The following is an 18213-nucleotide window of genomic DNA, read 5'->3' as shown; positions in this document are numbered from 1 at the left end:
CTGTGCCTGGTCATCACATTGTCCACAACGTCCAGAAAGGATAACGGGGGCGTTGTAACTGATGTGGTTAGCAGATGAGCGAACAGAACAGGATACACATTCTATAGTCACAGGAAGCAAGTGAGCGTCACTGACAGTTACCTGAAAGAAATAAGACATAAGACAAGGTTTGATGGTCATTCAGCCCAGTAGCTTCTTCCCTCAGTGACAAGTTCATCCATACCTGCTTATATCTCCAAAATCATCTGATTGCAAGCAATATTCAACATAACTCCATACCGTTTGGTTAACAGAGGAAGGTTTCCTTCCTTCCTTGTGCACAGTAAGGGTGAAAATGTAGATTGTGCCAGGGTGTAGATGATTGCTTTGTATAGTCATCCTACTGCTGGTCCACCCGATGGGCTGCTTTACAAAAGAGGACTCTTTGGAGTTCTGCAAATTGTTGTTATAGTTAGACGCACGATCTGATATCCTCGTGTTGGTGTTGTTCCCAGATCATCATACTAAATGTTGTTCCAGGATCAACATTGCAAGTGACCAATCAGATTGTTGTGACGTCATACTTTTGCGACTTCGGGAAAAACCGGCGTAAAACAAAAAACTGTACTTAAGCTGCGAGAAACCACCTCTGTCCGCCGATCAACGGACCCTAACCCTAACCCTAACCGTAACCCTTTAATAAACAGTAAGCAGAATTGATATTGTCCTTGCAACATTGGAATTTCATAAATGCACGAATGGCTTGGCGCGCAAAAGAATAACGTCACAACAATGTGATTGGTCACTTGCAATGTTGAACCTGGAACAACATTTTCATGATGGTCTGGGAACAACACCAACATGAGGATATCAGATCATCCATAGTTAGACACAGAATGAATGCAATACAATAGAAATCTTAAACATACAAAGCTGCCTACCACTGCCATGCAGCTCCAGTGATACTGAAGGGCATCTTCTACTCCTGGCTCAATATCAGGGTCATAAGAGTCAGACCCATCAAGGACAAGGTTGTTTAAGCTGGACCACCATCTGTGGGAGCCTCCCTTGATGAGAGCTACTAATGGTGAGTGGACCACTGTGATGTTAGTCTTCAGTTTGAGGAGGATGGGAGTTTCCTGGAATGAAAGTGTGAATACCAGGCAGTAGCTCCCTACATTAAGCACATGCTTTGGGATTGAGAGAAAGGGTGTTGCATCCTCCAGATTTTGGAGAATGACTTTGTTTCCGGAAATATCAGTGTTGCCATAGGCACAGTCTGACTCGGTGAATACCTCCCACAGATAGAGAGTCTTGTAAGAAGAGCAATTAATATTCATACTTGCTTCAAAGAAACTTGTTCTAGACCTAAATATAGTAGACTGGCTTTGGACCAGGGAGGCCTGTGGGCTGGAACATTGAAGATCCTCCACCTCTATGTGTAGCTGTGAGGACACATTGCTGACACTGTTGAAAACTGTGACCATAACTTTGTATTTGCCGGTGTTATAATAAGTGTGGTTAATAGCACTTGACTCTGTCACTAATAATTCCTTGGACTCTCCAAAGTCCCACACATATTTAATATTGCTTCCTTTGCCCACCATTGCAGAAAATCGGACAGGATGTTCAACAAATATTTTCTTTGAATGACAGACGAGCTTTACTTTCCTAACAGGCCACTCGACTGTAGCAGTCAGGTTTACTGTCTGAGAGCATTGTCCATTGCTGGCTGACACACTAACAAACAATGAACCACTATCCAAAGGAGTAAAGATGACTTCTTTTCCCATGAGCCAAGTGGGCCTTGACCTTTCCAAGTGAAACATCCAGGTGTAGTTGACTGGAAATCCACTTTGAACCTCTGCTTTGAATTGGGTTCCTTTCTGAGCTTCTAGAGTAGTAGAACAACAGTTTACAAGTTGCAAACCTTGAACTTGCTCAGTGATTAGAATGCTAGAGGACGCCTCTGCACTACTGACCTGGTTGAAAGCTTGAACTGTAACTATGTGTCTCCCGACTGGAAGACTTGATGTGGTGTATTGGCCCTCAAAAATATCATGACTTAGAGTCCAGTGTTTGTTTTGGAAAGTTATAAGAAAGCTTACATTGCTTCCTTTGGAGATTGTTGGAATAAATGTTACTTGTTTGTTACTACAGAAGGAGGACTTGCTATTGCCCAGCACAAGACCTTTGACTGCATCCTGGACTCTGACATTGTGTGAAACCATCTGCCAACTTATCTCATTGGAAACATTCAGATACACCTGGTAGGTGGCTGCATGTGGAAATCTGTAGATAAATGTTTGACTGGTTGAGGTGAAAATGTTCTGTTTAGCAGTTCTAGCTTTCCAGTCCCAATGCAGATCATTACCCTTGTGAATAAACCCATGAAAGGAAAGAGTAGCACTTGCATTGACATAAAATGGATGTGTCTTGTTGTCAATTTGAAAGTCTACATCTTGGACTTCTTCCTGAACCAAAAACGGTTTGGTGTTGTTACTCTGGCTAACAGCGTTCCAAACTACAACTGTGACAAGATAAGAACCCAGACTTGGAAAAGTGTAAAGCAGAAAAGGTTCCTGTGTCTGAAGGGGTAAAAGGTTAGCATTCATATGCCAAAGATATTGTAAGTCTGATCCGGTATCCACAAAAACAGAGATATTCACTACTTTCTTCCATGCCACAAAGTTTGACTGTACTGTTATGACTGCATTTTTTACACGTTCAACTACTACTAAAGAAACACTCTTGGTAACCTCACCCAACACATTGGAGGCTCTAAGCTGAACTGAAAGATTACCAGGTGTTCCAGGTAACAAATGAAAAAGTTCTCCTTCACCTGCAATTTGTTGGGTTGTTTCACTCTGTCTGGCAAGCCAATGGAAAGTAATGTTGGAGCCTTTGGTGACTGAAGTAGTAAACAACACTTCCTCATGAGTTGGTATATATTTCTCATTTATCAGGCTTTGACATTCAATCTGAAGTCCCTCTATTCTTTCAAATGCCTCAATTAAAATATCTGCCTCTCTTTTACTCAATAGATTCTGTGCTATAGCGCTTACTCGATACACTCCTGGTCTCGGGAAAGCAAATCTAAACTCATGAGTTCCCTGACTGGTTAAAGATATGCCTTCTACTGTCCAAAAGTAGCTGGCACTGCTAATTCCAGCACTGCTAACTGCTGTGATGACAGTTTCCTCTCCTACCACAGAATAAGGGTGGCTGGTGTGAAGTGAAAGATCTGAAACAGGGAGTAATACGTTCACTGTGAGGGTTGTAGAGTCCCGGCTAACAGCGTTAAATGCTGTTGCAGTGACTGTGAACTGACCCAACAAAGTAAAGACATGTGAGACGTTATGTTTCTGCTCCGCTGGTGACCCATCTCCAAAGTTCCACAGCACTGACACATTGGTGCCAGCACAACTGGCAATCCAAAATGATGCTACTGTATTGACAATCAGTGCATCACTTTGGCTATTGTGCCTAATAGAAAGTCCGCTCACTGGTTTTTGAATGGTAATGTTAACTTTGGCTGTTTTGCTGCTGACTTTGTTACTTGCTGTTACTGACACCTCTTCAACACCTTCATCTCCAAAGACAAAACACCTCTCAGAGTTTTCAGTTACAGCAGCAAGATCATAGGAGTTACTAAACCATTTGAACTGGTAACCCATCATCTGTTCAGGGGACACTAACACACCAAAGCATATTTGTTCGCCAACTGCCACCACATTCTTTGAGCGTTGCATCACAACATTCGTTATCGAACTTTGAACACAGACACTCGTATTAAATGAGCTACGTGCGAAAGAACTAAACACAGTCAGGTTAACATGAAAAATACCATGGCTGGGAAATATATGCATGGCTGTGGACTGTCCTATCACTACAGTTACATTTGAGTCTTTAAACAGCCAATGGAAAGTCAGACTGGATATGTTTCCATTCACCAGAGCTGTAAACTGCGTGTCTTTTCCACTCATGATGCATTCTGTCGGGAGAACACCTCTAATAGTCAAAGCATAGACCTCAACAACGATAGACTGAAAAGCTTTGCTGACAGAATTATAGACAGTCACTTTTACTGTATAGTTCCCTGGAAACTTATAGATGTGTGAGATGGAACCATCTGTAAGATTCTCCTGCTGGGACCCATCACCAAAGTCAAAATCCCAGAGGAGGTCAGTACCAGTAGAAACCTCAGCTTTGAAATCTGTAGCAGAGCCAACTTCACTTGATCTGCTGCTGGAGACAGTTAATCCAGAGATTTTCTCCATAACTACCACCACGTGCCAGGCACTAATGGATGAAACTGTGTTATTAGCCAGTACTGTGATGTTGTATACTCCTGCAGATCCAAACCTACGGCCAGTTCTAGCGTGGATGCTTTGGACAGCTTTAGAACCATCTCCAAAGTCCCATGTGTAGAAGACAACAAAAGCGGAGGGTTCGGTGGAAGCTTCCAGGTCGAAAGTCTGGTTGACAACAGGCACCAAAGTGGAAGGGGAAATGAAGAGGCTGATTAACAGAGGGCGGACATTTATCTTCATGGATGTTTCAGTGTTGTCATATTGATTGGAGACTTGAACGTGAAGTGTGTAGTCCTCTGGATTAAACACAGAAAATGAATTTTGCTTTATTGTACTAAATACTATAAGTGCATAGCAGTCAACCACAGTGTCATTTGTGGTACTTCCTACTATAGATTTGAGAAAATTTCAAAAATATTATCCTTTCTAAAGTGGTTAAAAAAAATATGAATCTCCATTAAAAGAGAAACAAATGGTTTAAAATATCTACATATGATTCTGGGGTCTCTGCCAAAAAGGCAACAAAGAGAAAATGTAAAAGTTAAATTAAATTAACTAAAAGTTAATTTAATGTTTGCTTAACTGGCTGTTTAAAGCACCATTAAACTCATATTAATTACCTTTTTGGCCAGCGTTTGTTGGAGAAACTAATTGTAAACATAACACTGCTCTACTGCGAACACATAAAGTCAATATGCTGAAGGAGTTTGCAATCATTTGCCTCATTACACATCAAGCAGACATATAGGAACATTAGTATTTAGAATCTGGTTTGGTTTTAACCAAAATGTGCAGCACTCCCAAATGCTCTAATATGTCCTCCAGACTTTCTAACAGTGTTGATGCTTGGTAGGTAGAATACAGTGGGTTTACTGGAGTTAGTTGCTAAAATCAGCTTTTTTGTTAAGAAATAGGAAGGTCTGATTAAAAGTGGCAGTGAACCAAAACATTAAAGACATGGGATGTAAAGTTAAAATAGTGAAAAATATTACAATAATCAGCAGTGTCAATAATTTAAGTCTTCTGTGTGTGTTTACCTGGGATCTGATAGCTGTAGTTTACCGAGTCCTGGATATACATTTGCTTCTCTCTTCTTGCCACATGTGCTTCCATGGCCTGACATGGAGCAGGCTGCGTGTGGATGACACTGCTACTGCCATCCCCAAAATCCCATCTAAGTGACAAGTTGCATGAAAAGCATACAAAAAGAGCTTTATGAGTGCATTTTCAGTGTGAGACTTTCTTGTCAATAAAAATTTCAATAAAAGTCTTGGGAGAGATGGCTACAGAAGTCCTTACCTAAAGGTAACTGGAAGGGAGATATCAACTCTGACCCTCACAGTGTAGAGGTGAGTAACATCCACAGCCACAACCTCACTGACTGACAGGAACTCTGGGTCAGCTAGCAGCGTGATTTCATCTGCAGTCAGGAGGATTTGCTGGCTCTGTGAGCTCACGGGGTTGGATGCTGTCACCTACAGATAGTTCACTGATTACTAAAACTGCTTTTTCAATCCTTTTTTCTATTACGGTAACTGTAATCATGAAATTTCTATTTGTTATATTTGCCAAATAATTTATAACAACTAATATCTGAGCATAGTGCACTTCTTTTTTTTTTTTTTACCAGCAGCTTATACTCAGCAGGTTTCTTGAACATTACACTGTAAGATCTCCCTTCATAGGCAAACTCTTTCAGGTCGTCAATCACCCATGAGAATTTTACTGAAGAGCCGCTCTCCACTGTGGCTGTAAATGACTACAAAATAAAACATAAAAAATGTCATTACATTAAACTAAGGTAACTAACATTACTTTCATATCCATGTTTAACTGTGATTGCAACTCTTACTAAAACACTAACTAAATGTAATACAAAATAGTCAATGGCCTCCAATTTAAGCACTTAAGACGGCTCAACCACAAGTGGTCCAGTCAACCACAAATATTTGATGGAGCTTTCCATACAGCTACTGAAATACAACTGATATGCAAGGTATAAAGAAGATGCACTGACACACTGTACTCCAGGTACAGAAGCACACTCACAGGCACACCAAGAAACCCCAGGTTAAGATTAAGCAAGGGAATCAAGTCAGTCAGTGATGTGTCAGCCTGAAACACTGTGGTGATGAACAAAGCAATGTGACCAGTGCAGAGAGCTTTCAGCAGCTGATGGATTCAAATAGGAATCTTTGGTCCTATGCATTGTGAGCTGAAATATCTTGGACTTGATGAAATATTACACCAATGATCCACTGGAATTGTAAATTAATGTAGATAAGAAACATACTATACTTATCAACTTTATGTTACGTGTAAAGGTTCTTTAGGTATTCCTGCTATGAATTCTTGAAGTTATACTTGCAAATTTAACGTTTTTTGCTAAAAACAAACAAAACCAAAAAAAAATCTGACAAAAAAAACAAACCTCTGGAAAAGTTTTTAAGTTGCCAATTTGATTTCTCTGTAGTAAGAAAAATAAATAAATCTAAAATTGCCAGTGGCTGGAGTTATGTAGTATATTAGCTTTTTCCTGTGTTGGCCATCACACACACATGCAACCCTTATGTGGATAGACGGTTAAAATGATGGATGGATGGATGATTATGAACTATTGTCTGGGGACCATATGTGTCCTCCAGAACTTGGATAACAATTCATCTAGTTGTTATTAATTTCTTTTGGTTGCATTCAAACTGGCATAACAATTAACATAAACTGCTATTTTGAGACTCACACAAGCTATTTCGTTAAAATATATTGTTAAAAAAAAACTTAGCATCTTTGTCACTGTTTCCTTTTTGGTGGTCTCACCTGCGATGTATCTACAAGCATCCTCAGGCATCCATGTGACTCAACACTAAGCCCCGTCACAGGCTCGTAGCCACAAACCTTCACGCTCAAACTCTGAAAACTTTGCACATCCATCACACTGATGTTCAGGATTTGAATTCCAGGTGATGATAAGACCAGAGTCACAGATGAAAACCAGGCATCCTGGGATTGCTTCCTACAGCCAAGTAAAGACTGAAACATATTTTCAGGACAGGATGGAAGAAACGGAACTCCAGTCTGGAGCACCGGGGCTGACCATGAGCTGCTGGCTTTTTCTCCAAACAGGGCCTTGAGAATAATGACAGTTGGGGCATTGATTTGGACATGAATCTGGTTCTTATCATCTGGGAGTGGGTGAATGACCTCAAGTTGGAATTTAGACCTAAGACTGGGATTAGGGCCTGTAGTAAGGGGCCTAATACCACTGGCAGTGGCTGTCTCTGTCGGAGTATAGTCAAAGATGTCTTCATGCTCCGTAGCTCTGTGAAGGGTGTCCACATAAAGCATCCTTAGATTACACACAACTCCATCCACCCACTTGCTTCCTTGGGGCAGTAAAGTAACTCCTTCCAACCAGCCTCCCCACTCCATCCCCCTGAAGGACAGGTAACTTTGGCTCCAGGGAGAGTTTCGAGAGGCTTCACTGTTTAGGCAATGTAGAAATGTTCCAGAGTCAAGAGTGTGCTGTATAGCCACAATATCATCAGGGTAAACCACGATGGCTCGCTCTAAGAGGGACAGCTATTGAAAAAACGAACATGATAATGTGTAAAGAATTATTGTGGCATACGTTTTAAAAGGTGCATTTTCCAAAAAGGTTGCAAGATAATCAACAAACCCTTATGGTGTTTAGCTCGAAGGTGGGGTTTATTTTCAGAGGCAGGTCTGCCACCACGTGATAGAACGGTGGTAAGTCGGAGTATCTTGGGGGTAAGGCAAAGCCCCGATTTCTGATGGCAGAGTCGTAGGTGCTGCATGGACTGGTGGTGAGCACGCATGCCTCCAGTAGATGGCACCAGTGCTGCCCTGTGCTGCAGCCCCCTGTAGTGTTACACAGCGGTACTGCTGAGCAGCAGCTGAATGGATTAAGGAGAGAGCTGCAGCCTGACAAATAAAAAAGCAGATTATCACCTACAGTATCAGACAAATACATCCTACACCTCCTTCCCATTAGCACCTACTCAGCTCGACTCAACTTGACTCGGTTTTTAGCATTTTCTATCAGGTGGTAACTTGGTTAGTAGTTGTACCTAGTCAGCCTGGGTTCCCATCAAGCTGAGTCAAGCAGAAAATGTGATGTCGATAGACTGCGTGCCATCACTGAGAGTGATGTCACTGAATAACCCAAGAGCCTGCATCATTTTCTGACTCTCTTCTTTTAGTCTTACAAAAGGCCATAAAGTGACCAGCAGGTATACATCACCTCAGTGTCCTCCAGTTTGTGTTGTGTTTGTGTTGCGTACAAATGACACACACTGCACACTCTGCCTTCCTATAACTATCCCACCAACATTGAGGTAGTACTAAATTGTACTGAAAAATATCCCAAACTGAGTTGAGTGGATCTGAGCCAAGTAGGTGCTATGAAAAATTAGGCTTTAGTCACAGCTGTTTCAGTACCTGGAGGTACCAAGTGGTAGTTAGGGTTGCAGTAGGGCCGAAGTATCTGGACACGAGCCAGAGAGGACACAGGACTGGGCTGGACCACCAGTTCCACTGATAGCAACTGACCTGCATGACTGAACCACAAGCCTGGGAAAAGCTGCATCTGTGGGAGACATGGGAGCCTACTTATATACAAAAGTTGTGAGTGTTTCATCCTCTCCTTTCCCTAGTTTGGAATCACATAGCAGCCGTTCATCTTATAATATCCTATGAGTCCTTGAGTCAGGAGTCAGTGATTAAGCACAATACTTTACCTCTGCTGTGTGCCGTCCGATGTCTGGAACACTGGGAAGAAGCTGCACGTGGGTTTCCGCATATATGCCGGTCATGAGAGCCAATCCAATGAGGTAACTGTCTATCGATGGTAAAGGCGCTACAGGAAGATGAATAAAACAAAATCACCTCAGTCTATTTCAAATGACATTTTTTATATATTTGACCTGACCCATTGAGGCATGGACACTAACTAACAACAGATCCTTCAAGTCCTGTAAGTTGAGAGCTGGGGGGCCTGCATGGTATCCCACAGATGCACAATTACACTGAGATTTGGAGAACTTGGAGGCCGAGTCAACACCTCAATCTTGCTGTCGTACTCAAACCATTCCTGCTTTTCTTTCCAAGCTCCTTAGACCAGTCAAGAAATACTATTTCCATGAAATGCTGTGTATGGCTGGCAATAATGCTTAGGTAGGTGTTATGTGTCAAAATAACATCCACATGGATCCACAAGGATTTCCAACAGAACGTTACCAAAAGCTTCACACTGCCTTCGTCAGCTTGCCTTCAACCCATATTGCATCCTGGTGCCAGGAGTTCCCCAGGTAAGCGATGAACACATTAGTCCCTAATATATCCCACCCACTAACAATGTCATGATGACGAGAATAATTAGTGTTATTCACTTCACCTGTCAGTGGTCATAATGCATGCTTGGTCGGTGTTTAAATTAGGCTTTGCCAAATTATCAGCATGTTCAGTCGAGCTGTGTTTTTCTGTTTCCAGAGCTTGAGCTTTGCTTGCCCTCTGCTTTTGTTTGTTTGCCAGCTTGCCTGCCACCTGAAAACTACCATACTGCCTGCATTCAGTTCTCCTTCCTGCTTTCACATTCATGCGTGTTTCTGGTGTCCTTTAATGAAACAAAAATCTCACCATTTACTTCCATTTCACAGATGAAATGGTATTGTCCTGCACACTGGGCCTTCCTCCACCTTCCCAGTGTTCCCAGTGCCATCTGAGTGCACTCCCCTGGACTATCATCATCTTTGTCCCGCCATATTGGACTTTGTGACTGAACAACCCCTTCCTGGTCAGAGTCCTGCAGCCATACCCACACAGTGGTTTTCCTAAAATACAAAATGTTACACATTCTGTGTTAAAGATTAAAAACAGGCTGAAGAAGCATCTCCTCCTGAGAACCAGGGTCATCATTTGTCCTCTGCAGTAGACACACAAATCACAAAAAAACAGAAAGTTCTCAGGAGAATATGATATGAATGACTGTGTATATTGTTTGTCAGACTCACAGTGGAAAGGCATGAAGAAAGAAACTTTGAAGTTCTAGGCTGTCAGCAGCTGCTAAGTCCCCTCCCAGGGTCGTTCTGCATGAAGCCCGTGCTTCAAACCATGACACTGCCATCTCTGACAGCCAATAGCATCGTAGGCTGGTCAGGTGAACCTGACTGCCTTGCGGGCAGGGAATGTTCTCTGGAAAGCAACAGCAAAACTTAGCGAACCACATGCAAGGAGTGCTTTCTTACATAACTCACGTGAATCACATCAGTGATTAGCTTTAAATCCAGCTGAACAAAGACACATTTGACAGAATCACATTTCAGCTTTTAGGTTTAACCTTGACGTTGTGTTTGTGAGACTTCAAAGCACCTGCTGGTTTTATCAGGAAATTTGAGCTACAGCACTGGTTTTAGGAGAGAAGCGCTACATGCTCCATGTGTAATGTTCTGTATGAAATACAGTCAATTTAGTGGGACAAACATTCCTCTTTAAAAGTTCTCTGTTACAAGTAAAATGCACACATTCAAACTGTGACAAGATCATCAGAAAAACTTTAAACTATGAAAAATTGAAGTATCCATTAATAATAATAATAATGGATTGCATTTATACAGCGCTTTTCGAGACCCTCAAAGCGCTTTTACAATTCCACTATTCATTCACACACTGGTGGAGGCAGCTACAGTTGTAGCCACAGTTGCCCTGGGGCAGACTGACAGAGGCGAGGCTGCCATATCGCGCCATCGGCCCCTCTGGCCATCACCAGTAGGCGGTAGGCGAAGTGTCTTGCCCAAGGACACAACGACCGAGACTGTCTGAGCCGGGGGTCGAACCAGCAACCTTCCGATTACAAGACGAACTGCCAACTCTTGAGCCACGATCGCCCCATTAGTCTCTTTTTACTCCTTTACTCTTTTTAGTCTCTTCTATCCTTTTTACTGGGCTGACACACATCATAATTCTTAATCTGAAAGGTAAGTACAAATGTCATATTAGCATGCAAACCATAAAGATTTAAGATTTCCCTCTGAACTGTTGCAATTGACTTACAAAATCAAATAAAAAGTAATTTTTACCTCATAATTGCACTCAGGTACAGGATCTTCTTTGCACTCAAAAATTATTATTTTATAGGCCTTATTACCATGAAGCGTTAATTTTAAATAAAATGCAGCTGAAATATATAAAATCAACAGTTTATTTATTGATAAAATTACCAAATATATGGTTGGTATAAATTCAATGGATACTTTTCAAACAAATTTCATTTGATCAGCTTCCATTAAATTTAATATTTGAAATACTTGCATTTCTTAAGTAACAAATTATATGGGGAAGAAATGCATGTAATTTCATATTTAAAGTGAACATTACATTTTGGGCATTTTTTTCTTTGTTGAGTGCAGTCGCACAGAAGGAAGCCTCACATATTAAGTAGATCCTCTTGGGATTAAACCAGGAATCAAATATTCAAACTGCTACAATGTCGAGATTTTGGGAAAAAAGTTAAATAGTTGGTAAAAGCTGGTAAATATAATATAATATTGTTCAACCCTTCAGTGATTAAAAATGTATCATTATCAACAAGAATTTCTTGAAATACATCAGTGAAACTGTTGTTATTTCCAGACTTTAGTCTGGTAATTATTATTAAACACCAATAAAGTTGGTGTTTAATAATAATGATTTTTTTTTAGACTTACAGGAGGTGGCAGGTAATAGTTACATTGTGATAGCAGGATTTAATTTTGAAAGTCTGTCATTTTAACACATGTTCATAAACTCCTAAATAATGGAGCACTATCATTTGATGAAGAAGGAAGTTTTATTTTGAAAAACAAAAAACCATAGCTTTAAAGCATCTACGAAAATATTTCATATTTTGAAAAAAAAAAGGTTAGTTTAAAGAACACTTTTTGATTGGCTGGTACAAAACTAAACACAATGTCATCTGTCTTCTTCAAAAATATATGTTTAAGTTATTTTCTATTACATTGAAGTATATTGCACTTTGTCTTTAACTCGGTTTAACTCACTTTAATAAACACCAACGTTATTAAGCTTTATTAAAGCTTTCTGGACTTTCTTGCAGTTTGTTAATGTGCTGACAAAATTTGTCCACAAACAGCCACCAAGCTGGCAAAGTCCTCGCTAAGTAAGTACGCATTTCCAGGACTACGTTTCTGCCGCACACACAAGGTGAAAATAGGAGTCACATTCTCTTTAACATTAAACAAACAGCAACATATACAATAAAAGCCATAATGCACAATCCTTGCTGTATACTGACAACACATGTAAAGTGGATGAAGAGTGCTACAACAATACTGTCGTATTCTGTGATCTCGTCTTCAAATGTAACCAGACGTTTTCTGAATTTTGAAATTATTTTGAAATGTTGAAGCTGATACTGCAGTTTTTCCAGAACACAGCTTTTCTTTTCCATTTAGTAACCTGGTACAAACTTAAGATTCTCACCTCCAGCAGTTGTGATCAAAACCATGCAAATAATCCAGGGTAGAGAGTGTTTCTGCGGCACAAGCGTGGCTCTCATCTTGCCGAGCAAATCACGCATGGAAACAGAGCATTGTAGAAATTAATTCTCTCCTTGTATTACACTAGATTTGAAGATTCTCCTCATCTTAAATTTAGTGTCTTATCTTCCTTTCCATCCACTTCTGTGCCTTCTGCACACACACACATCTCCACTGGGCCCTCCTTTCCTCCTCCTGCATAGACACTATGAGTTATGGTGGTACTGTTGTTTTAAAGGCCTCTTCTCTGTTCTCCGTGAGCGCCTGGGTGACTTTTACTTTGTCTCTCAGCAACAGCCATAGAAGCAGAGTGGACAGAGGAGGCCTGAGCTGCTCATTACCATGTTGTAAAACCTCCTGGCACTCAAAGGAAAGAAGCAGACTCCCTCAGGCTGGATGCAACTAAGGGTCCTGACAGAAACGAGCCTCACAGCCCAAAGAGTCACTGCAGTAGTTGTTTTAGCTTCACAGCACAGTGTGGCCACAAGATTTTTTTTTCTGTTAGAGCTAGAAAGGTCACTCTCCTGCAGTGTGTCCACACACTGTTGTCTCAGCAAGACCTCACCACTTACCCAACAAAGGCTCTGTGACGCACACGCAAAGACTAGATTTGAAAGGCAGGATGCCATCCGGGTTGCCTGGAGAGTGAACAAATCATGTAGAGCAGGGGTGGGGAACCCCAGGCCTCGAGGGCCAGTGTCCTGCAGGTTTTAGATGTGTCCTTGATTAAACACAGCTTATTTAAATGGTTAAATGACCTCCTCGACATGTCTTGAAGTTCTCCAGAGGCCTGGTAATGAACTAATTGTTTGATTCAGGTGTGTTTACCCAGGAGGAGATCTAAAACCTGCAGGACACCAGCCCTTCAAGCCTGGAGTTCTCCCAACCCTGATGTAGAGGGTGGCGATAACGTTGCATTAACTTAGAAGTTTCTGTATTTTTATTTTTATTTCTTTCTTTCTTTTTTCTTTCTTTCCCAAGAACTTAAAATTCTATAAAGGGACCAAAGTCACTGGTTTCTGTGAAGTATATAATAGTTCAGTATTTATGGATTCAAATGGTTTTCTACCACAAAGCAGAAAAGAAACAACTCTTAAGTCAATTTAAAAAAAAACTTTACCGATACAAAACTTTAAGATTCAAATTTTGCTAATGTTCTACAGCATGTTGGTCAGCATGACATGTTCGTATAATGTTCGTGTTCTTTTTGGTTCAGGCACATTGCCTCCTACAAATGTTCAATGTTTTTAGTCTTATTTTATTGTGGTAAATGTACGAGTGTTTCCCACTTCTATTTGTATTAACTTCCAATGGGTTGTTATATTTTGTTTTATTATGTTATGTTTAGTTATGTTAAGAATATGTGATCTGAATTCATTAGCGCTAGATATTAATAATGTTGCATCCAAGCAAGACTGGGGCTGTGTGGTGTCATCTTATATGGAAAATACTCCTGGTTCAAGACCAGTAGGATGCATGCCCAGCCTAAAAAAAGGGAAAGGAATGTTGTGCCAAATCAAATGTGGATCCATCGGCTGTGGTGACCCCTGGGTGATGTAACCTTTCATGAAGAGTGAAACTAGCAAAAAACTTTTTTGAGAGAGAGAAAAACATCACTGAGGTTAATGAGGGAGGTGGAAACACAGTTGCAGACAATTAACCAAAGGAGATGGGGAAGTAATGCAAGCCACAGAGAACAACACTTACCAAACTATAACAGGAAGAGAGACACAACCCAATGGAGAATAAGATTAACTTAACTCAACTAAACAGGGAAGGAGAAAAATAAAAAGACCGACACAAAGACGAGAGTGAAGGAACAGAAAGGGAACTGTTAAGGGAACTGACAAATCTAAAGTCATTTATAACTAACAGAAAAACTACAGGCACAAATAACAATACCAGGAATCAGATGGGCTTACTCATAAGCATAAGGCCTTACAAAACAACATTATTGACATGTACATTAGTCACTTATCAAAACCCAAAAGGAATAATGAACTGAAAACACTGAAAACCATGGGTCCAAGAGCCAGGAAGCATGGCAAATATGGGATTTTATTCCATTTCAATTCACAATGTCAGTTTTCACCATGACTTTATGTATTTTTAACAAATTTTCCTTATATTAACTCAGCAATGAAGTGAATAAAATTTCATGTTATGATTGAAAATGGTCCATTAAAAAAGTGCCTATGCTTTACCAGTTACATCAGACTGACCTATAGGTAACTGTGAACTGAAACAGTTACAGCACTAATAAAACTACAACTCAAAATCAAATTAAAGTTCCTGAAACTGTGGACTGCAGCTCATAAGGGTTCCCCAAAATAATTATCTGCATTAACAATCAGATTTGATTTAAGTCAGTTAATAATACTGTTGTTTTGTTTTTTGTTTTTGTTTTTTACAATTTAATAGACTATTTATATATTTTGCTATTGCATCTGTTAAATATCTATTATGCTATCTATATTTATTTTAAGCTTCAGTTTGCCATTGCAAATAAAAGTCACTAGGGGGCAGCAGCGGTACGTCACACAAACACACCATCGAGGAAGAGCAGAAAACAGGAAGCAAAGAAGGAGGCTGTTGATGGTGACATATCTTAGGTAATGTTAAACGAAGAAAACATAAGGGTTTAGCTTCGTTTCTTTGAAATAAGCACTGTTAAAGGATGGAGATGTTTGCGTACTAACGGGATATTTGGAATTTAATATCTATTTGGGTTTTTTCACTGTGGTTTTAGGGTGAATATTAGCGAAGCTATTTATCGTCCGCGAAGTAGTACTGATAAGAAACACTATACGTGTGTGTATGTTGTATGTCGTGTAGAGATGCGATGGGTAACTTCCTTAATATTAGAGGCATGAGTCGGCATGTACACAGTGTAAGAAAGTTAAACTAAATCTGTCCCATTTCTTCCTACAATACAGCCTCACGGGGGAAAATCGCAGTACTTCTAATAAACGGTTGGTTTAATTATAAAAGCCTTTATTCCTTTTTATGCCGAAGGTTTCCAGAAGGTTTTATTTATCATAAACAAGCATAGATTGATTAATTGGATGCATCGATCGGACGATTAGTTTTGCGAATATAAAATTGTAAAGATTTTGAATGAAGTTTGGTGGAAAAAGTCTTAATGACCAGCTTAAACTTTAACGCCTATATATACTTTTTTTTTTTTCCGGAAATAGAATAATAACTTTATCTTGCCACTTTTATCCGAGTCAGATCTGAAGCCTTATTTATATTTCACCTGAACTTTGGATTCTATGTTTTGTTGTTGTTGTTGTTGTTGTTTTCTTTAATACAAAACACTGGTTGCTGATTTGGTGCCCTAAGGACACCAAATCTGTTTTGAGAACAGATGACGTTGACAAACAGAAATGCACTGCGGTGTTTGTATGAGGACCATACGTTTGTATATTTGGTGTGTTATTTATTCTCTGTCTTTGCATTTGCAGCAGGTTCTATGCTCAAGCTAAGGACCGCTGAAGAAGAGAAAAGGAGTTGTGAAATTTCCCAGCTGAGGCAGGCTGTGTTACAAAACAATGACAGACTCCTTGATGAGATGCTCTGCCAAGAAATCTACAAGAAAGTCATCAACTGCAGAGGTGGCTGGGGCATTGCAGGCACACCCCTGCATGCTGCAGTGTCTAAAGGCCACCTCAGCTGTCTGCAGGTTCTTCTAGCTCACGGTGCCATCATAGACTGCGTGGACGTCAAGGCCCAGACGCCTCTGTTCGCAGCCGTTCGAGGGAAATACCTTGACTGTGTCTTAACTCTCCTCAAAGCTGGCGCCAACCCCAACGGAAGCTCGTCCAACAACTGCTCGCCGGTCCTCACTGCTGCAAGGGAAGGCGACGCAGAGATTCTAAAGCAGCTACTAAAACACGGCGCTGAGGTGAACTCCCGCGCCAAAGTCTTACTGTGGACCTCGAGTGCCAGAGTCTCCAGTGGGCCGCTTTATTTGGCTGCTGTTTATGGACACATGGAGTGCTTCAAACTGCTGCTCCTCTACGGGGCAGACCCAGACTACAACTGCACTGATGCCAAGCTGCTGAGCTCTGACAAGCAGCCCAAAACTGTGCTGGAGATGTGCCTTAGGCACGGCTGTGGCGTGGAATACATCCAGCTTCTGATCGACTTCGGTGCAAACGTCTACCTCCCCACGCTGATCATCGAGAAGTCGACGAAGCAGAACGAGGCTGTGGAGCTGCTGCTGCGAGAAAGAGGTGTCGGACAGATTCTTCAGCGCTTTTTCACTTCAGATCTTTAACACTACTGATGACGATGTAACTGAAGGAGTGCTAAAGTTTTATCTATGAAATAAATACATTTATAATATGACTTCTAACATTTATCCTCCAGGCATCTCTCCTCACTATTGCTTTACATACTATATGTTTGACTAGCATTTGTATTTAACATTAACACACTTTGTAGGTGTGATTTTTTTTTTTTTCCCCATAGTAAAAGCTAAAATTCTTAAATAATGTACTTACAATATGTATACAGCAGCAGTTATATGTTCAACTCAGTTTTATTTATATAGTGTCAAATCACAACAGCAGTCACCTCAATATGTTTTACATTGTAAGTTAGAGATCCTACAATCAAACAACCACCGTTGAGTAAGCACTTGGTGACAGTGGGAAACTCCCATTTAACAGCAAGAGTCTTCTGCCAGACCCAGGCTCAGGGAGTGGCAGCCATCTGCCACGACCAGTTGGGAGATTGTTAAATATATGTTGGATGTCTTGTTTAGTAATAATAGTTACTGTAAACTTCATTAAATATAAATAATATTATTATCATTCATGATATATTGTGGGTATAACTTTCTTCTGTTTTGTCTCCAGGAAATCCAAAAGCTTTGACCTCACAGTGCCGACTTGCTGTGCGGAGACACCTCAGAAAGATCAACAAGATCAACTGCATCGACCAGCTGGAAATGCCCACAAGTCTCATCAACTTCTTGCAACACAAAGCAGCACCAGTCACTGTTCTGTAGATAGTGAAGGTTAAGTTATTTTATGACCCGTGTTTTGTTTTGTTTTTTATTTTAGCTTAAGCTTTTATTTGCAGGATTTGAGCCCCTTTGTCCTCTTTTTAAAATGGCTTCTGTGTGAGTATGCATTGTTCTTGCTCTTAAGACTGATTCTTCAGCTAAAAGAATAAAGGTGGATTATTGTTGTGGAATTGTAGTTCTTACACTTTACCTGTCCAAGGTGTGCCCAATCTCAAATGAACTGTTACAAAGGTTGTTTGCACTGGAGTTCCCAGTGCAGTCATGTTCTTCTCCTTAATGATTATAGTCAGAACAATATTTTCTAATTCACACGCAAATTTTACTTTACACTCGA

General features: G+C 40.5%; 2 protein-coding genes and 1 long non-coding RNA gene across 4 annotated transcripts in view; 2 read left to right on the top strand and 1 right to left on the bottom strand.

Moving 5' to 3' along the window:
* The window catches only part of pkd1b (polycystic kidney disease 1b), a 32651-nt gene extending 22205 nt beyond the window's left edge, over positions 1-10446 (bottom strand). The window contains exons 1-12 of the mRNA XM_085465574.1: positions 10322-10446; positions 9948-10141; positions 9050-9168; positions 8751-8898; positions 7969-8234; positions 7110-7871; positions 5920-6051; positions 5592-5767; positions 5330-5466; positions 921-4588; positions 280-432; positions 1-141 (exon numbers count right to left, since the gene is read on the bottom strand). Coding sequence (XP_085321700.1) covers positions 1-141; positions 280-432; positions 921-4588; positions 5330-5466; positions 5592-5767; positions 5920-6051; positions 7110-7871; positions 7969-8234; positions 8751-8898; positions 9050-9168; positions 9948-10141; positions 10322-10434 — 6009 coding nt within the window. The 5' untranslated portion in view covers positions 10435-10446. The remainder of the gene's footprint in view (positions 142-279; positions 433-920; positions 4589-5329; positions 5467-5591; positions 5768-5919; positions 6052-7109; positions 7872-7968; positions 8235-8750; positions 8899-9049; positions 9169-9947; positions 10142-10321) is intronic.
* LOC146702645 (uncharacterized) overlaps positions 1-18213 on the top strand; it is an 89763-nt gene that overhangs the window by 69525 nt on the left and 2025 nt on the right. The gene's annotated exons all lie outside the window — the stretch shown is intronic.
* Positions 15377-18049, top strand: LOC146702646 (ankyrin repeat and SOCS box protein 12-like). Of its 2 annotated transcripts, none has more exons than XM_085465572.1 (3): positions 15377-15456; positions 16312-17082; positions 17710-18049. In XM_085465572.1, the coding sequence occupies exons 2-3, from the start codon at positions 16320-16322 to the stop codon at positions 17859-17861; spliced, it is 915 nt and encodes a 304-aa protein (XP_085321698.1). In that variant the 5' UTR covers positions 15377-15456; positions 16312-16319; the 3' UTR covers positions 17862-18049. The 2 variants fall into 2 exon arrangements, with proteins under 2 accessions (XP_085321698.1, XP_085321699.1); XM_085465573.1 differs by having other exon boundaries at positions 15382-15456; positions 16315-17082.

Source organism: Copadichromis virginalis, linkage group LG8, assembly GCF_057382275.1.
Source record: "Copadichromis virginalis isolate Kocher_CV1m ecotype Utaka linkage group LG8, C_Virginalis_male_GT1.1, whole genome shotgun sequence".
NCBI classification, from domain to species: Eukaryota; Metazoa; Chordata; class Actinopteri; order Cichliformes; family Cichlidae; genus Copadichromis; species Copadichromis virginalis.
The sequence above is the reverse complement of the archived record's forward strand: the minus strand, read 5'-3'. Positions and strand labels throughout refer to the sequence as shown.

Bases quoted from the DNA above. Each gene is read 5' to 3' on its own strand.
- LOC146702646 (XM_085465572.1), top strand. From the start codon at position 16,320: ATGCTCAAGCTAAGGACCGCTGAAGAAGAGAAAAGGAGTTGTGAAATT. The intron at 17,083-17,709 runs GTGTCGGACAGA...TTTTGTCTCCAG, and splicing joins GCTGCTGCTGCGAGAAAGAG to GAAATCCAAAAGCTTTGACC.